This window comes from Empidonax traillii, unplaced genomic scaffold (assembly GCF_003031625.1).
Source record: "Empidonax traillii isolate 1590-97213 ecotype Southwest subspecies unplaced genomic scaffold, ASM303162v1 scaffold276:size1176444, whole genome shotgun sequence".
Classification (NCBI taxonomy): domain Eukaryota; kingdom Metazoa; phylum Chordata; class Aves; order Passeriformes; family Tyrannidae; genus Empidonax; species Empidonax traillii.
Window position 1 is genome coordinate 1,124,167 of NW_020955469.1, and position 24,144 is coordinate 1,148,310.

Consider the following 24,144-nt stretch of genomic DNA (forward strand, 5'->3'; position numbering starts at 1 on the left):
GAGGAGCCTTGTTGGTGCAGGCAGGAAAAGGTTAAGAGCCGTTTGTATCACCTGGGAAAGCAATTCTTTGATTTTTCAGAGGGCGCTAACATGCTGCAGCTCATGGAAACAAAGGAAAGGGGATCAAGCATAAAAGTTGTTCTGGGATTTTATTCTCAGTGGCAGAACCTGTGAGGGCTGGATATTGATGTCTGCTGGAAAATACGGACTTTTGGATCAAAAAGGATTTTTTTTTTCTCCTTTATTCAAACAGTGATCTGTGAGGTAAGTCTTGATTCCAGCTGGTGACTTTAGATAACTTCTTTTTACATTGAGGGGTAAGAAAACCCTTTATCTTGCTGATCCATTTTAAAACAGTGAATTCTTTGCCTAAATTGTTCCTTGGGCAGGGAGCACAGGCAGGAGTGTGAGTCAACAACTGTAAAAAGCCCACAACGCTTTCCTGTGCTGTCTGCATTCAAATTGCTTGCATTAATTTCCGAGCTAAAGTATGGAAATTCGGGAACTGGGAGAAGCATAATGAGTCAGGGGAATTTGCGACTCAGAGTTGCAGTAAATATTTCAGTGATGACAGGAGTCTTTCGAACTGTAGTAGTGTCTATGTTAATGTGCTTTTGCAGCTGATTCTTCAAGCATCTTCTGGTGGTGGCTCTTGAAGTACTTCCCAAGCCTTGTCTCCTTCATCCTCACTGCACTCCCGAGGGTTTTGTATTTCCAGCTCCTGTAAGGACTTTGGTGGCAGCTGGTTCACTTGTTGCCCCGGTGCTGATCCTTAAGGGCAGATTGCTTTTGGGGGTCTCAATTGCCATTAATCCCTTGTCTATCTGCAGCTGAGACTGAGGAGTTCTCACCTTAAAAACTGCTACTTATTTTTGCGTGTGTGTGTGTGAAAACAGCTGCTTTTTCACAGCAGTGTGTCTGACCAAAGTGTGATGGGTGGGAACAGTTCACACACAGTTGTCACTGAGAGCAAGTGCCCTGTGAAAGGAAGTTTTTATATCCGGTGGAGAGCCCTGCAGAAACGATCCATTCACCTTGGAAGTACTAAACTGGAAATAAAATGTACTCTCACCTCTTGGGCAGGTTAACTGCAGCTTGTTCCTTGAGGTATTTCTCTGTGGCTGTCTCTAAGGTACCAAATTCTGGTGGAGTTATTGAACTTTGGGGCGGGGGGGGGGGGAGAATGCTGATTTAATTTTTTTTTTTTTTTCCTACTTGCAATTGTCAGTGAATGCTGTAAGTCAGTGGTATCTGATGTGAGGGTTATTTCCCACTGGGATAGAAGTGCAGCACTGTGGTGTAACTCGCTGCCCACCTGGTGCTGTGATACAGATAAGCATCAGTCCCTGCAAGAGTTGCCTTGCCAGTTCTTCCTGCTCTTCCCTGCTGTTCCCAGTTTCCCTCGCACCCCGACATTTTGCTCGGGCCCTGGTTTCTCACTGTCCACGAGGGACAAAACTGTAATCCAGCCAGATTTCATCTTGGACACGAACACGCTGGAAGGCAGAGCTGGGGCTCTTTGGGTCCTGCCCATTTTGTTCCTCATCGCTGCCTTTCCGCTCCCCTCATCACGCAGAGCTTTTATCATCTCCCTGTTGGTGTCCACAAAGTGCAGCAGGAGCTGTGGATGTTCACAGCTTCTGAGCTGTCTGTTCCCAGATTCTGATTGGACAGGAGTCTTTTGTCACCCCGTTCCTATTTTGGATTAATATGTTCTTCGGAAGGGTTATGGACATGCTCTGATTTATCACATTCTGCTGCTTCTGAGTCTCGAGCCTGGATCCCTGTGGCAAGTGCAGAAATAAATTCCTGGAGCCTGGTGTCAGAAACTCTATCTTGAAGCACACTGCACATGATTCACAGTTAAATGCTGTTGTTAGCAGGGATTGCTTTTGCATTAAACAAAAGATTGCAAACCCAGATTGTCTCATTCGGCAAGATTTGTCTTATTTGAAAGTTATTTTTCTAAAAACTGGCCTGTTAAGTGCTTTTGCTTCTGTTGTGAGTATCTGACATTCATTTAAGCTGCTCAGTGTGAATACCATTTCCAATTTCTTTACCGGTGCTATTGATTAAAATGCAGTTTACTTTTCTGGGGAAAATTTGATATTCAAAAATGTCTTTTCACTGTGAGTCAGAATGTACTTTTCCATGGAATAAAAATTCTGGAAAGAAAAAAAAAACCCAGCTATTGGAAATGTTGAACAAATTATATTGTCATTTCAACCAGGTTATATAAGAAAAATGAAAGAACTTCAAAGTAAAAATAAAGGGCTCTGGTATTTTTCTCATATTTTGAGAAAATTAGTACATTTCTTTGCAGTTGTTACATTTTATCTGTTCAGAGTTTTCCATATGAAACTCTCAGAATGTTCTGTACTGGCCCTAACTCCAAGTTCCTGTTTAATTCAATTGGCTGTTTCAAGTTACATATTAAAAATGAATTCTGAACCTTTTTTTCTCCTCTGCATTCAGCCACTGGTGCTTCTTTAGAGCTAATAGAAGAAGGGGCTGTTTTCAGTGTTGTATAGAAGTCTGTAGTACTCATGCTATAAATGCTGTATCCCGTGGCACAATTATTCACAGTAAGCCTCTGGTTTTGAGGAAAACTAGACAGAAAACACCTTTGGAATGCAACAGATTAAAATTTAATTTTCCTGTGAGCTGTGTTGCATCTTGCAGATTAGAGATCAAAAAGTTACTGGGGTAATTCCTGATGGTTTGGGTGCCCTCACATGATGCTGTCGGTGTCAATATTGCTGTGGTCACATTACCACACCTCTGTGGCCAGTTTTTGGTTTTTAATATTCCTTTCCCTTTAATTGCAAGCACTTTTCTGTGCTAAGTAGAAAGGAGCTGAGCTGTGCTCAGCTGTGTGCTCTGGGGTGTTGCCTGAATTATAGAGGAAACAAACTCTGTGGCAAAGGTCTGCTTTTCACTTGTTTAATTAAATAATCCCTGAGGAGAAAGGGGGTACCCTGGGGCTGATGGAATTTGGGTTGAGGATGTGCCCATCCCTGAAGCACCGTGGGTTACACTGACTCTTGGGGTGAATTGGCCTCTCCTTGGACTGGTGGTGGGCACTGGCAGAAGGACCGACCTGGGGGGAATACTTTGAGGGTTGTAGGTCCCTCCAGTCTTCAGGAGGGAGCAGATGCTCTCACACTGTTTTGGATAGAAATTCAGAAAGACAGAAATGCAATTCTATGCTTTTCCAGCATCACAGTATTCTTGTTATTCTTGATTTTTTTTTTTTTCCCCTCAATGTGCAACCTGTCTGCAATTTAATGAAGCCCATTATTCCTTGTCCCAACCCCTGTGGTCATGAAGAGCAGACATTATAATGTCCCACCGCACCTGTCCTTTCTCTGTACTAATCAGTACTTTCATTTTACCACAGGTGATTTTCTAGCCCTTGGATCTCTCCTCTGGACTCCTTCCAGTTAGCACATTGTCTTTCCAGAAGTGTGTTGCTCCAAAACCAAACCAGACTTCAACAGAAGCTCTGCCAGGGCCAACTGGAGGGAGAGGAGAACTCAGCTGCTCTCACTGGTGTCAGAAAGATGAATTTCCTCCCGAGCTTTTCTTCCCCTCTCTGAGTTGCCTCAAGTGCTTGTTCTCACCTCTGCTGCTGATGTCCATATGATTTGGTAACTACCTCATGTGTTCTCTGCCTCAGCTTCCCTACAATTTGAAAAGAAAAACTTCCATATGGGTTTATTTAGCCACTTAAAATTTCTGGGTGAGGGGCACAAAGCAAGTGGAGAATAATCAGTGCATTTGCCAGCCAATTTAGAGCTCAGCAGAAGCAAAGAAGCGGGCAAGATGTTTTCTAAAATCCTGGAAGGCTCAGTCAACTGGAACTTTTCAGTTTAAACTAGAACTTTATTTTGGAATTTCTTAAGGAGAGGTGGGAATTCTGCCACACTGGAACAGTCTTATATTGTAGGAAACCAAGAATGCCTCAGTCTCTTGCCCTGTATAGTTCACAGATACTCACTGGGTCGTGCAAGTCTGAGCTGTTAATTTTATAAACTAAAAAGAAGCGAAAAGCTTCCTGTGCTCAGAAATAAACACCTGAGAACTGCCTTGTGCAGATTCACGCTGTCATTTAACCCCAGCTTTCAATATTTGGTTTGAATGTATCCACAAAAAGCCCTTGTGGCTGTGGAAATAGCAGGTCTCATCAATTTTGGATGGCACGTGCAGCTGATTGCATTTAGAACAGAAGATTTGTGAAGGAATTTTTTTGCCAGCTGCCACAAAATCAAATTCATTTCACAGGAACTTCCCTGGGAAAAATTCTGCTCTGAATAACTCATCACTGTGAGTTTGGTAGCCCAAGAGAAAGTGGTAAATTCAGCTTAATTTCACTGCGTGTACTCTTGGCATTTGTATCATTTCAGGGAGTTGAGATCTCGTGTTATAAAGAAATCCAATTGCATAGTTGCTCAAGGAGCCATAACTGATGGAACAGGATTGAGCTGTTGATTTAACATCATAAGGTTGTGCTGTGTTTTGTGTTCTACTGGGTGTAGATGCATTTGGTGTTGGTACCTGCTGCAGAGACCTTTAAGCAAGGGAATTTTGCTTGGATATGTAAAATGGATGAGGAATGTCGTGTTTGTGTTGACATTATTCAAAAGCCAGGTGTTACTTTTATGAAACTAAACACTCCCCCACTGTAGAGTTTTTTTGCAAGAGACTCCTGGTTTGCAGGGATGTGGCTGATTGAGTGGAACACGAGATCTGAGCTTCCCTACACATCCTCAGCCATAGCTGGATCTTGCAGTATAAACCCTGAATGATGCTCTGTCTGGTGCTGTAGGAACCCAGAACTCAGACCAATTTGCCAAGGTCTGAGAAGAGACAGCAATGACATTTTTTTGGAGCAACTTATTTTAAGGAGCAGGTTAATTTTAAAGGTTGAACTGTATTTTTTGTTTCAACGTTCTTCCTGTCTTGGACAGAGAAATGCATATTTAAAGGTGATTTTATTCTGCATGTTTGAACTCATCCTACTTTGAGATCTAGCCAAGAACACGCTGCTGAATTTCCATCCCTGAGTGTAATGTGTGTTTGATTTCAGGTGTGGCTGCCCTCACAAACTGCAAAATATGTCCATCCGAGGCCTGAAGAAGAAGCAGCCGAAGACTTTTAAAGTCAAAATTATAACAGTGGATGCTGAAATGGAGTTCAGCTGTGAGGTAAGCGGTGGGGAAGGTGGGGACTGACCTGTGTATTAGCAAGGCAGAAGTTCTGAAAGTTCAGATAATCAGTTCAAGGATGGTCTTAAAACTGATCTATTATGGATTACATAGTCTCAGATGTTTTCTTCTGTAAAATAACTCAGACTATTCAGAATTTAAAGCTCTTTGCATGAAATCCCTGTGGCTGACAGAGCAAAATTAGCAGGAGGTCTGTTTTCTTCAAAAGCTTTCCAGGGCATAATGCAAGCCTTGTTTGTAAGTATTCCTACTTCTCCACAAAATTATCCTTTTTTTTTTGTGATACAACACTTTAAGACACTGCCAGCTTAAATGAAGAAATCTGGTTAAAGCTGGTGCTAAGATGTTACTTATAAAATAATTTATAAACTGGTATCTTCGTGCTCAGTTGATCTGGGACATTCTCTTCAATTTGGCCAATAAACTCCAGTTTATTTCTTTAACTGCAGTGGCTGTTTGGTATCTCTGGGCAAAGAGAAAAAAGAATCAAATGGAAAAGCTGGCTTTTCTTCTATTAGTTATGGCTGTCTAGTAAATTGCTTAGAGAAATCATGACTCAAATAAAATATAGCAAGTGATCAATTGCTAAATAAATTGGGCTGCACTATCAAGGAGACAGAACTGTGCCTGATTAATTCCTAATCATCCAGCAAAAGGAAAACAAGGCATAGAGTTATTCTGAGGAGTTACAAAACTGAGGTCCAATGGGACTGGCAATTTTAATGAGACTTGACTGTCTCGTGGGCCATTTAGTATGTCATTTATTATGTCCCTCAGAGACAGAATAGATCAGTCACAAGTACTGCACTTTTGTGACTTACTGATCTAGAGTTCATGCAGGTAGGATTGTGAAAATAAAGGATTTGGAAATTTTGATTTAGAGATCAGAGTCCTGGTTAACAAATCCAGCTTAATGTATTCCTTCCTTTGCTATCTCTCCCTTCACCCCAGATATTGCTCTTTTACTGGGATGGTTTCCAGCTTTCCACTCAAATACTGCCTAAAAGTTCACCTTTTTTTTTTTTATTATTTTTTTATTGCCTTTAAGTTTTTAGCGCCTGACCCAGCAGTTAGACAAAACCTTTTTAACATGTAGTCAAATAGATGAAACAGATGTGCAGCCTCTTTGAAAAAAAAAAACGAGGATCACGTCTGTGAATTTGGGACCTTTAATCAAAGTTTGCTCTCTGTGGAGCCAGGCTGCTAAATTGCTGCAGAAGACAGGCTCCTGCTCATTTAAATCAGAGCAGCATGAAGGCTTGGCCTGGTGCCACTGACACAGCTGAGGGGTGTGAAAGGTGGATTTGCTTTCCTTGTTCAGCATTCCTAACCTGTGCCCTGACACAGCTTTGATTTCCCCCGACCTTCCCTCAGTCTCTCCAGTTCGTGTAAACTATTGAGTATTTTTTTTTTTTTTTACAAATATTAATAAAGCCTTGCTGTGTGCTAGGAAATCAATAGCACAATCCCCATCCCCTATGCTCCTCAAGCTCTCGCTGTTGTGGCTGAATGACTCCAGTTGCTTTGTGGATGTGTCTCTGGAGGAGAAGGAGGGGAGGTGGAGCACAGGAACTCTTACACAGCAGGAGGAATATTTCAGAGTTCACAGGGGAAAGACGAGTGGGAAAATCACTTAACACATTAATACAGTAATATCAACATGTGAAAGTACCCATTTTTCTTACTTTTCTTTCTCTCTTTTAGATGAAATGGAAGGGGAAGGACTTGTTTGACCTGGTGTGCCGAGCGCTTGGTTTAAGGGAGACTTGGTTCTTTGGCCTGCAGTACACAATTAAAGGGATGTGCACCTGGTTAAAGATGGACAAGAAGGTACAGGAAACAAAATATTACAGTGTGGCAGTTACTTAAAAAAAAAATATCACTTTTTGCAGCACAGGAGCTAAAAGAACGTTTTACATAACAACTCATAATTCTACATGGTAGCATTTTTAAGACTAAAATTTTACTATTTGGTCTGGTGGCTTCTATCCCATTTGACCTGGAGCATCAGACACTAATCACCACTCTAGGCACTGATTGCTCTTAGACTAAAACTCAGCATTGCCCTTCCTGCTAAAATATGGGAAGGCTGCTTTAAGTGGATTATGGAGTGCTTTCTGATTTTCCTTGGGAATATTATCTTGAGACACTTATGTATCATTTTTGCTGATGATTTTATTTTATCTGTAAACAGGTTTTAGATCAAGAAATCCCCAAAGAAGATCCCATTAGCTTTCATTTTTTGGCTAAATTCTACCCAGAGAAGGTAGAAGAGGAACTATTACAGGAAATTACCCAGCATTTATTCTTCCTTCAGGTCAGGAATAGTTTTTTAACCATGAATTCCCTCTGTATTTACCCCAGCCCTTTTGTATTGTCTTTGATCTTGTTGGCAGCTGTTATTCTCAATGATTTTGCTTGCTTCAGCTGTATCAGCATCTCTCTAAATATATTAATTTTATGAAATACAAATGTCTCTCCTGACTGCTGTGGTTTTATTCAGGTAACCTGAATATTTTGCCTTCTACAGGTTTTTGTTCTCTTGATGGCTCCTCTTACCCTTTGTGCTGGGAATTGGAGTTAAATTACTGAAACCTGGAGTTTCATGTAAAATGACTTTTACCCCTTGCAGTTGGGGTGATAATTCCACATCTGGATATTCCAGACTTGGTTTTGCTCCCATAGTATATGTTAAAAAATCTATGCAAGGCTGGCACCGCTTGGAGGACTGTGAGGCTTTTGCCCTAACTGGTCAGTGCTGGGAAGCATAAAGTGAAACCATTCTTTGTATCAGTTTAAGAAGTTGTTTTGAGGACTGTGTCACCTGGTGTGTTCTGGCTGCAGATAAGGGGGATGAAGAGAGTCTCAACAGCTCCTTGTCACTGTCATCTTAGACCTGCTGGTGTAGCCTCTTGTGTAACCATTCCCTAACCCTGTTCTTTCAAAACGAGCAGAATTAGAAGCAGCCTGTTATTAGATGTCCACGGGCTGTGGGGGAGTGACTGCACAGGCAATTGTGGAAGCATTTGTGGAGGAGAGGGAAGGAATGGTAATGAGCAGTTGGGGACAATAAGCTTTTTCACTCATATCAGCAGCAGATGGAACAAGACCTTTGGCTACAGTCAAACTAAAACTCGTGAGTTCCTAAAAATAGCCCTGGTGGTTACTGGGAGATCTTCTTGTGCAGGACAGTAGAAAGCAAAACCACTAGAAAACAAGCACTCCCTGACATGGCTTTCTCAAATCTTCATTTTGGATTGTAGGGGTAAAAGATCACAGAATTTGGCAGCCATTCTAAAACACAGGTTTGCTCATCCAGAGAGTTTTGAAAGGAACAGGCAGCAGACACGGTTTCTCAGCTCCATTAAAAAGCAGATGAAGGAGCAAATTCTTGGAGCGTCACCAAAATAAAGATGCATCGCCCAGGGAGATCCCTGCTGTGTCTCCACAGCTGTGGCAATGGGATACAGGCATTGAGTTTTGGATGGTCACTTGTTGATCAGCTGTTAGTTCCAGTGTCTGGGACATCCACCTTCTCTCCCAAGTGGTTGGGGAGTCCCTCTGGAGGTTTCAGCCTTCTGGGCTGGTGCTTTACTCCAGTAGCTTTCAATAGGATGTGTCTGTGCAGGCAGGTTGGGTGTATGGAAGAAATTCAGTCTGCAGCTGTAGATAAACACAGTAAATACCCTTGTTCCCTGAGGAGGATGTGTTAATGAAATAATGGGGAAATGCTGCTGTTCTAAAGGTTTATACACTAAGCAGAACTTCATCCAGAATCCTTAACCACATGGAAATTTGCTTATTAAGCTAATTTTGGAAACGAATGAGAGGGGCAGAACTCTTTTAATCCTGATTTTTTTCACTGATTTTTTTTTTCTTTTCTGCTTGAACCTGCCTTGACTAGCAGATATGCAATTAGCAAATTCTTGTCATTCCGAAGTAGGAAAACAAGACTGAAACAAATTTGAACTTGCAGAGTTTCCTGACTGTAAGAACTTAAGATCACACCTGGATGCTAATAGGAAAAACATGTACAGACATCTGGATGCCTACAGATTTCAGCTCTACTGACTATTCAGACCTTTGCAAATTAATGGGGCATAACAGCCTTTTGCAAAATTCCTGAATAAATGTAAATGACTGAACCTAAATGTTGTCTGCTTAAAGACTAGGTAAATTGTTCCTTCTTTGTGAAGTTTAACAAAAAGTCCTTGTAAAATCTGATCAGAAAAAAAAAAAATCCCCAGATGCTTATGGGGGATTTATCTACATTGTTCTAAATTTTGGAACATGATATGCACCATGGAGTGTGAAAGCTGGAGCTTTCCAAATTGGAAGAAAAGTCTTTTCGGTCTTTTCATTCTTTCCACTTTAACAGCTGAGAAAGAATTTTCCCTGTGCCATAACCCAGGTTCATACACTGGACTCACCGGGGACTAAATTTAAAAGAAAAACTTTCTTGATGGTTCATTTCAGTTCACAGCACCTGCAGTGCCAGGGTGTATTTGTAAGATAGCTTGGTGCTATCACAAGTAGTTTTTCCTTCTGGAAATGTTTAAGTCTGTGTGCTAGGCAAAATTTTGTTGTCTTGTGCTTGTTATTAGGCTAAAAACATTACACCTGAGAGGAGGATTTGTGAAGATTAATTTCCTCTTCACTCCATGGGTTTTCAAATAAAAATTGCACAACTGATTTAAAATCGAGCAAAACCTCACAAACAATTTATTACACCTCTGGTGTTGGGAGCACCACAGATTATTAAAATGAAAAGAAGGTTAAAAGAACCCTTTAGTGGGCTTTTAAGTCCCTATGGTTTTACTGTGCTTAGACCATTGAAATAGAATAAATTAGTACTCTATTAGCTTCCCTTTTTCAGGACTCCTTTATTTTCTCGTTCTGGAAAGCTTGAGAACATACTATTATGGTTCCAGTATGTCCATGGCAATACCAGTCAGCCCTGAGCAATCTGGTGTAGTAGGTCCTATGTGACCTCCAGAGCTCCCTTCCAACCTAAAATGTGATGTTTGACACGATCTAAAGCTAACTTTTCCAAAGCAGGAAGAAAAAGAAGGACTGTTAAAAGAAATGAAGTGTGGACAATAAAATTCATGTTTTATAACATTTTCTTTTATAGGACTCCTTATATAACTGTGTGGAGATAGCTGACTGGCATTTTTGCTCTCATTAAATGCAGTGTTAAGTAAAGGCTTCCTGTGTTCCTGAATGCCAGTTTACGGTTGCTGTTATTAACTCCTAATGGTGATGTTTGGTGCCAAGTTATGGTCTGGGCATGTCTGGTTTCATTTCAAACCTAACATAAGTCCTGATTTTGAGGTCCTTCAACTTACTCCCTTTTTCTGTTGGTTTAGGTTAAGAAACAAATACTGGATGAGGAAATCTATTGTTCCCCAGAAGCAACAGTTTTACTGGCTTCTTACGCTGTCCAGGCCAAGGTTTGTGCATGGAAGGTCTCTTTTATTGACTCTTTTTTCTTTTTTTTTTTTTAACCAACACATCTACATGGTGGTGTGTTAAACACAGTAGTGTTAGAATTTCCTATGAAAGAAGCAGGTCATCTTGGGAGGTACAGGCACAGCTAGAAAATAATCATTAGATGCCACTACAAGGTTTTTTTTTTTTTCTATACTATGCTTTTATAATTTAGAGGATTTCTTTGGACTTAACATTTAAATGTAATCTTTCTCCCAGCTAGAATTACTTCCTGTTGTTTTAAAAAAATAGCCATGGATACAGAAGGTGATCACAATGGGAGGACATGATGTTTTTTAGTATCTCTCAGGACACAGTTCGCTTCATGACACCAAGGGCCAAACTTACCCAGTGGCAGGGGGTGAACACAGCTTAGCAGGGCTGACCCTCTGCAGAGCTCAGCTTAGTGCAGTTGGCTGCAGGAATAGGGGAGCTCACATTCCTCTGCTTCAGAGCATGAAGTCATGGGAGATTCCTTCATTCCTGCTGTTTCCAAGAGCTACAGGTTAGGGCTGAATTCTAAGTTGAGAGGACACCTCAGTGGCTGTGTTGGAGCCAGGTGCATAACATGAGGCTTCAAATAACTTCCATGGACTGTTGAGATGAGAAGAGCCTGTTTATTTTGCTACCACGTACAGAGGAGAACCAAAATAAAATCTATCTCAGGCAGTCATGTTAATCTACACGAGCAACAATTCTCCTCCAGCAAACTGAACTATCTTTTCCTTTCTTGGCACAGTATGGTGACTACGACCCAAATTTTCATGAGCCAGGCTTTCTAGCCCATGATGAGCTTTTACCCAAAAGGGTAAGTCCTTATTCTGTATAAAAGCAAATCTTTGGATCTACTCTGCAACCCAAATATTGCTGTGGATCAACCAGAGAGAGCATCAGAAACTGTGCAAAGTGAGCTGTGAACTGCATTGCTGCACTCACATTGCTTGGGAGGGGCAGCACGTGGATCTTGAAAGGCACCCAACCTTCTTCCTTTCTCTGCAGGTCCTCAGGCAGTACCAGCTGACAGCAGAGATGTGGGAAGAGAAGATCACTGCCTGGTATGCTGAGCACAGGGGTATTGCCAGGTACTGAGATCATTGCACCCTTTGGAAATCCCACACGCTTCGGTCATCACTGGTTATTTGCTGTCTACAGTGAACTTTGGCTCTTGTAGAGTGAGCAAAGAAATACTGGTCTCCCAGCTGTGTTAATTAATTTATCACTATGGCTCAAAAGGGTGCCAGTATGCTTAGAAAGGAAGCAAAAGAGTAAAGGCAGAGCATCGTGACTTTTGGTGTTAATCCATGCGGACATTCAGCTGCTTCAAGACATTCAGCACGTCTGGAAATTCAGTTAAAAGAGAAATAGGAGCTGCTGGCACCCAAAGGCAGCTTTTCTGAATATTTGGGCTCAATTTCTCTTTGGCTGTCCAAGAGGTTTTTTAGCACTATTTTTATTGAATATTTTCCTCAAGACTTATTGATGCCTCACCTTGAAGGGAGGAGAAAAGTGGGTAGAGAGACTCTCCCCCTTCTTTGGCCTTGACCATAAGCTCTGTTTATAGTTTGTTCAGAACTCATTTCTCAATGAACTCTATTTCCTGAAGGAAATATATTCATGTAATGGAAAACAATAGCAGGGTAGGTTTCTAAGACATAATAATGATGGAGTGGCAAAACTAACGCAGGGATAAGACTGGACTTGAATTTTAATAAAGATTACAGAATACATGATTCATGAATCAAAATAGGTGCAACTTTACTGTCTTTTTTTCGCTTGAGATGCTGTTTTTATTATCCTTTTCTATTGTTGGGAGCAAGATGGCAAAATTAAAGTAAGTTTGTACAAAGGACCAGATTGCTTGTTCTTTTCTAAGTTGGGAATGTAGAATCAGCCAGGAGAGAAAAGTTAGAAAGGAATCTTATAATCATGGCCTTATTCTCTAGGGATGAAGCTGAGATGAACTACCTGAAAATTGCCCAAGACTTGGAAATGTATGGTGTCAATTATTTTCCAATTGCTGTAAGTGCCTTATTTTAGCAGTTTTCAATTGCTGTAGATGATGGTGCTGTTCTTTTAAAATCCTCCAGGGAGTTTGGAACTGGGACTCCTGACTTCTTCTTTTCCCTGCTGATGGTGGGCTGTGTAGTGGTTGTCCTGACTTTTACTTGCCTGCTAAAGGAGTAGGTGAATAAAACGTTTAAGATGAATGTTTTGCAATCAGACAGAGGTCTTGAGTAGCTCCAGATATGTAATAGGAAGAAGGAGAAATAGTTTGAGCTGCTGCAGTCAACCCAGAGGACTTGGTTTATCAGTTAGCAGTGACAACATTCACTACATTTTGCAGAAACACCAGTTTCCTAAAAAGACAGAAAATATCAGTGCATTAAAATAAGTGTGGTTCTTGTCTGTGGTTGTTTAATGTCACCATAAATGCCATTTACTGCTATCTCTTGTTTTTTAGCAAAATAAAAACCACACAGATCTCCTGCTTGGAGTTGATGCCAAAGGCATTCATATCTACAGCATCAATAACAGGTTCTCTCCAAACAAGTCGTTTGAGTGGAGCGCTATCAGAAACATTTCCTATAGCGAGAAAGAGGTACGATGGCTTTGATGTTTTATTCTTTTTATATGGGTGTGGACTGGGATTCTTGGAACAGGCTGAAAGCTTCCTCTGTTTAAATAATTTGGGGGGAGAGGGGGGGAAGCTTTGTTGCAAAACTAAAAATAACAGACCTGCCTTTGAGATGTGCTCGTAACCTCGGTTCCCCGAGGCGCCGGGGGCTGCTCTGAGCTCTCACACTCTGTGCTGGGTCCCTCCCTGCTGCTTGTCCTTTGCAAAACAAGTGTGCTGATCTCTGGAAAAGATAGATATTACCAATGCCACCGTGACTGGCTTCCTCAGTTATCTCAGCAGGATTTCGATGATCCATAAAAACTTAATGCCGTTTTCCCCAGTGGAAAACCTCCTTGTTCAAACCCCGGGGCTTGAAGTGCAGTGGCAAGAGGAGACATGCAGGGAGAGAAGCTGTGTTTTTCTGCCTGAACTCTGCCAGTTTGTCAGTGCATGATTTCAGGCTCCAGCACAACCCCACCACTGCAATTTCCCTGTGATTTCAGAGCCCAGCTTGTACTTGTAGGAAGGACCATGGGGAGCGGGTAAAATTTATTCTCAGTACAAATCTTGGGCTACATGGAGGGCTATAATCAGGAAAACTCCATTGGAACTGGCATACCTGGAGTTTTTCAGCCACAGGACAGCACAGCTTTTCCCATTTTCTTTGGGCTTTTTGGAAAACACTGAGATGAGATATGCTCTTTGGAGTTAGATGCATGTACATTAAATCAGGCCAGCCCTACAGGTCTTCTGCCTCCAAAGAGTTTTTGGTCCTTAATAACAATAAACTTTCCCCCAGATCTGTGAATAAACTGTGTTAACTCACTATTGCTGGGAAATTGGACATCCCTGTGTTAAATCTCTACTATATTTAGTGACACATCACAGCCTTGCTCCTCACAACTCGTTACCTGTGGAGTGAAATGAGCTGTAGGACCTTATAACCTCAGCGACTCAGATGCCCTGGAATTACACATTACACTGCAAATGAGTTATTGAAATAGAGTGCTGTCTATCTGTCCTGGTTCTGGAGAATACCCTTCCTAAACCACCACACTAACCCAGGAGTCACGGCAGACAGGATGTTAAAAAATGGAGCCATATTTTGTTATGCAGCCAAACCCAGCACAAGGTATGAGATGAAGCACTTTGTACTGACCTGGCAGCATGAGAACCCCTCATGTCCTCTGGGAACAGCTTGAGAGAGGCACTGAAAAAGTGAGAAAGCAGGAGCTCCAGGACTGTTACCTGCTGGGCAGAGGAACAGGTCCTTTAGGCCCTTGGTATTATACCTGCAGTGATTGGTATTCTGAGAGGTGTTTGGCATCTCCCTAACTTTAAGACTGTGACTGCTTCTGGGGATTAGTAATGTATTCTGTTCTCCTGACAACTGGTGCCTGTTCCAGAGTTTCTGTAGTGTGCAGTGCACAGGTGGTGTTATCAGGAAAATCATCATCCAAACTGGCACCGGGGTGGGTCGGTGGGAGGCTTTATCTTCTAACAGAGCCCGCTATGGGAGCAGAGGAACCCCTGCAACAACAGCCCTGGGTCTGATTCTTTGGAGCAAAGCAGTTTTGCACCACTCTCTCCACATTTGTGGCCTAAATTGCTTCTTCCCTGGAGAGAAGTGGAGATGAGCTAAAGTTTGCATTAGTATTAATAGTTTCAGCTTTGTTTTCCTCCTTCTTACTGTGCTTCCTTTTTCTTTTTAATTTTGCCTGTACAGTTAACTATCAAACCTCTTGACAAAAAAGCAGAAGTCTTCAAGTTCTTTTCCTCTCAACTCAAAGTGAACAAATTGGTAAGTGTAGTCCTGCTTTCCTTGTTTAAAACTGAGCCTGGTAATACTGGCTGATACCTGAGTGAGAAACACTGCTTGTAAAACCTTTGGAGAGCCAGGGAGTGCTGAATTTCAGCATGCTTTCCCAGGGATTGTTCTGTCTGGGGAGTCAGGGAGAGTATCTCTGCCCTCTCTGGGAAGGGCAGATGGTGGATGAAAAGTGAGATGTAAAAGAAGGCCCAAATCCCAAAGGGAAAAAAAAGATACTGGAAGGGAAGGATGTAGTGTATGGAAAAGTGCAAAGCTATTGCAGCAGCTGCCTGTGTGGGGAGGGATCAGAGAAGGATGAAGGACAGAAGGAACCTCTCATCTTGTTACAAACTTATCTAGACTGTTACATGAGCCTGCCCTGGGTGCTGATTTTCTTGGAAGGGAAGCAACTGCAGCGCTTGTGCCGAAATCAGACTTGTCCTGTGAGGCCAGTGTGGGACTCTTTGTCCCTCTGGCAGGGGCACAGGTACAAAATGCATTTGCTTTACCTTTCCTATCCAGATTTTCCAGTTGTGCATTGGAAACCATGACCTATTTATGAGGAGAAGAAAAGTGGACTCAATAGAGATCCAGCAAATGAAAGCACAAGCCAAGGAAGAGAAAGCTAGAAAAAAGGTAGGTTCTTTCTGCTCCTGCATTGTTGAAAACAGTGATTATTATTCCAGCTGGTGCCCTTGCTGCCCATACCTTGCATCAGTGTGTGTGTTGATGCCCAAAAAAAGCAGATAAAACTGATAATCAGTGTGGGAGGTGAGAGAGTGCAGCAGGATTGAATGTGGGAACAGCTCCAGCGTGGCTGTGGCACCTGAGGATGTCAGCGACGTTTGTTTGTGAGACTGAAGAGGTGACAGCAAAGATTTGGGGTATATAACAGATCAATCCAAGGGCTCTTCCAGCAGGCTGAAATAACCAGTATTACCTGCTAGAGGAGTTCAGTGCTGCAAAGTGCAAGCAGCTCCATCCCTGCATCTCTGGTGACTATCAGTGCCCCAGACAGAGAGCAGCCTGTTCTTCACTGGATTTGTTCATTTGCTGTGCTGCCTCAGGCCCAGGTGAGATTCTGCTGCAAACCCACAAACGTGGTGTTGCTCCTCCTATTTCCAGATGGAGAATCAGAGGCTGGCCAGGGAGAAGCAGCTCCGGGAAGAAGCTGAGCGAGCCAAAGAAGAGCTGGAAAGGCGGCTTTTCCAGCTGGAAGATGAAGCCAGGCAGGCAAATGAGGCCCTGGTGAGTAGCAAGTTAATTTGAATATTTTTGTGCTTGATGGACTCTCTTTTTTGGGAAGGAGGATTTTTTTTTTTTGGCTTGTGGCTCCTGTGAGACACCAGGCATTACAGCTCAGACAAAGCTGGAGGGTTTCTGATCCCTGGTGGAAAGGGCATGCAGGAATACCTGGGAAAATGCTGCTCTGCCGTAGTCTCCCTTTGCTGTGAGCCATTCACTCCCTGTATTTGGTTCAAAGTGCTTTCCTTAGGGAAAGAGGGGAGAAAGGAAGCAACCTTGCAGCTAAAACTGGGAGCAAGGGGCACAGTGCATGGATAACTGAAGGGGCTGACTTCAGTTTTTGGTTAATATCTTTATCCAGCTCCAAGCACATAAATCTCTCTCTTCCTCTGTAGAGGTGAGAGGCAGGAAGTTCTGGAGCAGAGGAGGAACACCAGACCCCACAATTACATTTAGTTTTTATTTAAGAAATAATATTTTTATCACTTGATCTATTGGGAAAAGGTACTTTCTTCCTGCCTGTCTGCAGGGGTGATTTTGGAGATGCCAGACAAGGAACTAAGACAAATTGTTTCTTCTCAGCTGCGATCCCAGGAAGCAGCGGAGTTGCTGGCTGAGAAGGCTCAGATTGCAGAAGAAGAGGCAAAACTGCTGGCCCAGAATGCTGCAGAAGCTGAGCAGGAGCGACAGAGGCTGGAGATCACAGCTCTGAAAACCAAGGAGGAGAAACGCCTGATGGAGCAGAAGATGCGGGAGGCAGAGCTGATCGCAGTGAAGCTGGTGAAGGAGTCTGACCGCAGGTGGAGTTTGCTTGAGCGGGGCTGTGTGGTCTCAGCTGGGATGCTTGGGTGCAGAGAGTGCTGTTTTGCTTAAAGCTAAGCCCAGCAGGGAGGAATTGCTCCTAGAGTAACAGTTCACAATGACTAAACCTCCTTGCATCTTCTTTGTTCCACCTGGTCCGAGTGGTTGTGAAGCAGATCAAGAAGATTACATGCAAAGCTTCAGAGATGTTTAGTAGGAAAGATCCAGGATGCAGAAGCATTTTCTGTTTAGTGTTATCAAAAGAGCACCTGCTACCCAACTATCTACATTTCCCAATCTGTATACCTGTGAGTTAGGAGGCTGTTTTCCTTCATTAATGCCAGGTGATGGTCTCTTGTGTCCCATTCAGATTTTGAGAAGTGTAAGCCAGGCAAACTCATGTGGAGCATAAACCACTCCAAGTGTTTGCATGTTCCATAACACTGTGCTGCCTGAAAATGCAGAGCAGGCCAGTGTTGACGGAGGATGTTTAACCTTGCTATTAAGGGCCTTCAGCAGGTCACAGCTTTAGCCCATGGAAATGAGGAATAGGAAAAACATGTTAATTCAGCCAGTTTATGCAGGACTGTCTCTGCAAGTGTGTGTCATGCTGTGTGCAGTCAGTTCTCCACGTGCCCACCCTGCCACACGTGTCTTGGGGTAAAGTTATCACGGTCATGGACTTGTTCTCTGGAAGCTGGTGAGGTGCATAGCTCTGAAATCCATGTGTTGCTTTATACTGGAAATTATCAGCCATTTACATCAGGATATTTTTCTTTCAGAGCCAAGGAAGCAGAGCATCTGAAGCAAGACCTGCATGAAGCCAGGGAGGCTGCACGGAAGGCGAAGCAGAAACTCTTAGACATAACCAGGCCTAATTACCCTGTAAGTTTCTGCTCTACTGGGCACCACTTCATCTTCAGAGGCAGTCAGATGTTGATGGCATTTTTATAGCCCCCATCAAGCTGAGTAGTGACATTTCAGCATCCAATTGGGGGACAAACACCTGCGGGACCAACTGGTGCATAAACACAGCATAGCCAGGATGGAAGTTGTGTTGGTTCAGGGCAGCGAGTCAGGCTGGAAGGAAAGGCAAGACAGGAGTTAAAAACAGGAGTGGTGTTGGGACTTAGGGAGCAGAGACTTCTGTCTTGCCTTCGTGCCTAGTACTGACTCTGTGCCATTTCAATCAGGCAGTACTTTGTGGGGATGGTTGTACTGAACCAGCTGTGTCATCCTGGCACGGGAATTGCCCATGAGTGTCATTAGGCAAAGCAGATGGAGCTGTCTCCAGCAAGAAGGCAGCGCTAAGAATGTGTGCCCCAGCCTCCTCCTCTGCTCCAGTCTTGCAGAGGGTGGATTTCCATCCTCAGCCAGGATACATCTGTGCCCTTGGATCTGTGGGCTGGGGACTTCAGCAGTTCAGCTGGGTACAGGGGAAGGGCTCTAGGAGCATCTGTGTGTCTCAGAATCTGATGAAATGGCTGAGCTGGGCATTCTTGCAGAAACTGGGTAGATAAACATCAAACCAAACAATCAGATCTGTCTGACAGTGCTTGTGTTGCCTCTTTCAGCAGGTGGCCAAGTACCCACAGTACTCCCCAACTGACTCCAGAGAGGCCAACTTTGACAAAGGATCCATAAAGCTGGATTTGAAGGACATTGACCTCAAGAGACTATCCTTTGAGATAGAGAGAGAGAGGTATCAGTATGCTTGTGGGGTAAATAAATGAGAATGTTAATCATGGAAAGTATGGAAAGGAAATATTTGGGAATCACAGTTCATCCTTTTGATAACTTGGGATGGCCTCCTGCTGGTACATATGGCCTTTTACTGAGCTGGTGTGGATGATGTCCCTGTAAGACCAGCTATTTACACACAGGAAGAGTGTTCTGGTGGCATCAAGCCATGAAAAGTCCAGAACCTTCTGTCTTGGGGAGCAGCATGTCAGGGACGAAGCACTTTGCTGAACTAACAGCAGGTGAGAGGAGAGAAGTTTCCCTCTAGTGCTGAAGTGTGGTATTGCTGTGAGTTGATCCAGCAGAGGCTTTCCCCCCTTGGTCTGGAAGGAAATGCTTGGTCAAAAGCCAGGAAGCAAAAAGAAGGTGGTGAACCTCTTTCTCACTGGGTCAGGGGAGCCAGACTGACATGTGCCAGACTTAATTTTGCGTATCAAACTCCAAAATGAAACAGAGAACAGCTCTCCCCCTTCCACACACTCCCCTGCTCTTGGGCTATGTGGTGTCACTGAGCTTTTTGTCTCCCATGTGTGGACTCAGGCTCGACTACTTAGAAAAGAGCAGAAAATTCGAAGACCGACTGAAAGAACTGAAGTCTGAAATCCATGCTTTGAAGCTCGAAGAAAAACAGTCTGGGCTTTACTCCCACTGGAATGAAGTCCTGGGCTCCTTGGATCGCTCCTTAGGGAACGTACGTACCCTAAAACCCTGCCCCTCTCCTCAGCATGAACCATAAAGGAGAACAGTGTGGCTGTGCCAAAGTTTAGTTGCTGTATTTCAGCTCAAGGCTTTAGTACCCTTGATAGGAAAACATCAGAAGCATGAACACAGAGGAGGAAAATTCATGTCAAAACAAAATCTAAGGTGTTTTTCCTGGGCGTGATACCAGTACCGTGAGCAAGAAATAATCAGCTTATTTTACAGATTATGAAATCACAAGAAGGGCTTAAGGTCTTGCAGCAAACTAAACTGTTGTAACTAACACATTTGAATGTGGTTCCCTGTAGTTTGCATCACATTCTCATTCATGTGCTTTGTGGTTGCCAAAGTCATAAAGTCTTGGTGTGTGGTTTTTATTTTTATTTTTTTTTCTTTCAGGAATGAGGAACTAGACTCAGGTTTTTGTCATAAGTTGTTATTTATATAAACACTTCTTCCTGAATCAGTGCAAGAATGGGGTTGGCTGTGTCTGCAGGTTGTTCCACATGTAGCAAAAATGGCTCTGAGTCAACAGTTTTAGAGAGAGAAGGGAGGCTTGGAAAAATTATGAGGAAAGATGGCTTTTATTTCCTGACTATTCATCTGATGTTCTTTTTGGCTTAATGAGTGTTGATATAGAGAGGGCATTAAATTTCCATGTGCTCTTTTCTTTTAAAGGCCCCATCATGGATGAAAACCTTCGAAGCTGGAGATTCATTGGATATAAATCTTCAAAGACCTTTCCCCGCTTACTTGTTAAACACTGCAAGCAGCTGGCCTTGTACCAACAAAATTCAGCACACGGTGCCAGTGGAAAAGTCATCTTCTCAAGCAAATTCTTTGGTTGCCAACAGTGTGGGCACAGAAACCAGAAAACAGATTATAAAGGTGATCGGATCTGTAAGCAAATTCCCAAATGTTGACTAAAAGTTTAGAGTTCAGAGAGAATGGCTGGTTGTAGGGACCTGGTTTGTCCAGCTCTGTCACAGCCTCTCAGGTGACAAGTCAGTGCAAGGTTGTTTCATGATTTTGGAGCCCCTGTGCTGGCACATCATTTGGGAATGTTTATAACTTGAGGCCACCTGTTTTCTCTCAGTTATGATCTAAGCTGGAATGTAAGCCTTGCTAAATGAAGCAGAGATGCCCGTACACAGGAGGAGGATCTGTGTTAAATTTTATTTGTGTCAGCCAGGCTTGGAAATGAGAAATGTGCCCCCAGGTACAGAGGGCTTAAAACAGGCTGTCTTCTTGTTTTAAAAGGCAGGGACGAAGATACCAATAAATGCCCAGACTTCCAGCAGGTCAGTTCTCTTCCATGTGTTCCCTGTCAAAGAGTCCTGAAGAGCTATGAGCTGGGTTTTATGAAAAAAACAACCAGCTTTTAAATATCACTGGACTGGAGAATCAAGAAGGGTGTGTGGTCTTGAACAGTGGGAAAGAAATCAGCTTTCTGTAGGGAATGCTATTTGTGCAAGGCATTGGGAATGAAGAAAATTGATGTATTTGCTGCTGGTTTATACGAACAAAACTGAGGGGGCTTAGGATCAGTTAGAGGCTGTAGTATAGAATATTCAGTACCTCAGTCTGCAGTTGTGTGATGAGAAGGAACACAGTTGAGTGTAGCAAGAGGTGAGGGATCAGCTCTTTCTGAGGTGAGTAACAGCAGTGACTTTTAAAACCAACCTCATCCAGGTGGCAGGGGAGAGGCAAAACCACTGGTTTAAAGAAGGAAGAAAAAGCTGTTGCAGGGCATCTTGCAAAAGGCTCCAGAGTTGGAGGTAAAGGAAGACCCAGACCAAAGGGAGTTACTTTAAGGAGGAACTAATTTTGCCTCTTTGATTTGCCTGCAGGTTCAGCAGCATGACTCGGATGTCATCTACATTTGAAGCCTTTCCAGACTGGTGGGACTGGTGGCCTTCTTTTTGGCTGCTTTAGAATGGACCCAGATGAGGTCACTTGGGCAGCTCTGTCTGTAAGAAACCTGGCACTGTGCTCAGAGAGGTACCATTCAGCCCCCAGGCAGAGACATCAGCTGGGAGCACTAAAACTGCCCCTGTAAAAACGTGACCCGTGTCTCTGGGTACAATGGTAAACATGCAAACCCAGAGGAGTGTTGTTTACTACTTATGCACTTTTGAAGAGACACTTTACACTTTGCTAAACCTTCCTCCCCCAGGGGTTTTCACACACTGACTTATCAGTGCTGTGCTGCTGGAGGAAGGATGTGAGGCAGCAAGTGCCCAGGAGGTGTTTGGGATGAGAAAATTGTACACAAGCTTGGTGTTTACCTACACAATAGCCTAATTATGTTTTTGGTCCGGTCCATGGGACACGACTCCCACAGAGATGCTCAACATTTTAGTGTTTGCCTGCCAAATATTTTCCTTTTCCTCCCCAAACATTTCTTGGATCACTTAATCGATTTGCATTTCTCTGTGAGAAATCTCGGCTTTTAATTCCAGATGTAGAAGTGGACATCTTCAAATACCTCCCATTCCTGGGGGAATCCTTTGTTTGGAATGCAAAGCTTGTGCTTTAGTGTCTCTGACTAGACGAAGCACTTGCTGTTGCTTTTGCTGCTCCAGCAAACTTTGCATACATTAACCGGCTTCCCAGTGCTGTGCAGCACAGCTCCCAAATTAGACAAAGACAAAAGATGCTGTTGGTGTCTGCTGAACTTGGACTTGTTTCTGATGGAGAAATGCATGCAGCAAATTGCCTCATTGGTAAAACCCACTTGCATTTTCCAGGTCTGTGTGTGTTTAAGTGTCTGTTCCACCATAAATCTTCACTCTGAGGGCTTGTGGGGAAGCAGACAATATGCAGCTGCAGCTAAAGTAGTAGCATGTGACATGTGATGTAAAAATGAATGTTAATGTTGCTAAATATCTTGTTCTAAAAAGCTAAGAGTGGAAAAAACCCCAAAAAGGTTCAATAAAAAGCTTCAATTTCCCCCTTGCTGGTAACAGCTTTGAAGGGAATGCTGTGTCAATATTCCTACAACGTTAACAAGGCAGGTTTGAAGAACAAACACACACATCTCTGTACAGATCTGCACCAGGCTGAGCACAGTGGGGGATGGCAGCTGCAGCCAGCTCCGTGTCAGGCTTGTAACAGTCGTGGCAGCCACACGTGGAGAGGGACAGGAGTGATCCTGAGTGTGTTCCCAGCCCTGGGAGCAATTGCTGCCTTGGGTGGGTGGGTTGGGGTGTGTTAATTCTCTCACAGCTCTATCTGGCACGTGACGTTTGCAGACTATTGGCTGTTCCATAGTTTCTGAGCTGCCTGCAGAAGCCTTGTGTTAGAGATGCCAGAAGGATGAGGCAGATGCTGCCAAGGTCCCAGGGTTAGGGAGGGAGCACTGGCCAGGATTTGGGACAGTGCACCATGTCCTGCATCAGATAGGAGATGATCCTGGAGGGAAACAGCACAAAGCAACTCTGAGCGGGGGGAGGAGTGCTGGGATTTCCCTGGTTCTTCTTTTCCTGTTCCCTCTTTTCTTTTTGCATGTGTCTTGCCACAGATAACTGAGCTTGTGCCCTCATCCTTCACACGTGCCTGGGCTTCCTTTTGCTGTTGTATCTGAGCTGCATCATGGCATAGAGAGAGAGAACTGCTCCATGTGCTCCACTGATTTATTTCTTTGGACTTGGTCCTGTATTTCCCAGTGAAGAAAAGGACAAGGTCACCCTGCTGCCAGCTGGCTCACACGTGTGCTTGCTGTGCATTGCTCATGGGCAGCACCGTGTTCCTGCACACTTAATGGATGCTGGAATGGTTCAGATCAAGGGGCAAGAGGAGCTGGGATACACCACAGATAGAGTCAGGTGCACTGCAAAGAGAAGAGACACTGGGGTGTTAGTTTAAAACCTGAATAAATATTTGCAGCGATTAAACTTCGTAAGTTGGTGCTTCTGATGCTCATATTCACTTGCAGTATTGACCACTGGATCTGAGGTTGTCCTTCAGCTGATGGAAGTATGAGAAGCCTGAGCCCTGGTTTCCCCCAGAGCAGGGAAGAGAACACAGTTCTAATGAGTAATTACAAGATTTGTCACCCTGAAGAGTGAGATGTTTATCTGATGGTGCTGTCAGCTCAAAGCCCAACTCGCAGCTGCCTGGTGGGGACCTGAGGACCAGCAGGCAGCAGATGGTGCTGTGATGCTGCTCTGTGCACAGCTCAGACGTGCTCAGAAAGACCTGGCTGGGAAACCCTGCATCGCTCCTTGGGAATCTCTGCCAATTCCTGTGTTCCCACACTACCACGAACTTGCTCCTGTTCTGTTCCTGGAGTTTAACTTGACATCATTCTTGATGGGGATTCAAAAATTGCAAGCGCTGTATTCCGAGAAGTGATTATTGCACGCACAGCTCAGTCCCGTGAGTATGAGCTAGCTCCCCAAACTACGAAAAAAAATCCTCTAATGGTTCTGACACCTCATTGTCATTGTCAGACTGTGGAAATGGCCTGAGTGGATTCCAGCCATGACTGCCAGGAGCATGTGGGACCCCAC

At 43.6% G+C, this 24,144-nt stretch overlaps 1 protein-coding gene across 1 annotated transcript; it reads left to right on the forward strand.

Annotated features, from left to right (window-relative positions):
• On the forward strand, positions 1-22,541 carry LOC114060496 (merlin-like). The gene is made up of 19 exons (XM_027890038.1): positions 1-264; positions 3,401-3,650; positions 5,090-5,207; positions 6,933-7,058; positions 7,423-7,545; positions 10,598-10,681; positions 11,458-11,526; positions 11,718-11,800; positions 12,662-12,737; positions 13,180-13,317; positions 15,062-15,136; positions 15,668-15,781; positions 16,271-16,393; positions 16,973-17,190; positions 17,974-18,076; positions 18,766-18,893; positions 19,472-19,622; positions 20,309-20,518; positions 21,481-22,541. The coding sequence occupies exons 2-19, from the start codon at positions 3,643-3,645 to the stop codon at positions 21,514-21,516; spliced, it is 1,983 nt and encodes a 660-aa protein (XP_027745839.1). The 5' UTR covers positions 1-264; positions 3,401-3,642; the 3' UTR covers positions 21,517-22,541.
• Positions 22,542-24,144: the final 1,603 nt, after the last annotated feature.

Coding starts and splice junctions, on each gene's coding strand:
- LOC114060496 (XM_027890038.1), top strand. Junction 17,191..17,973: donor GTGAAGGAGTCTGACCGCAG/GTGGAGTTTGCT, acceptor TTTTTCTTTCAG/AGCCAAGGAAGCAGAGCATC. Junction 18,894..19,471: donor TTTGAGATAGAGAGAGAGAG/GTATCAGTATGC, acceptor GTGTGGACTCAG/GCTCGACTACTTAGAAAAGA.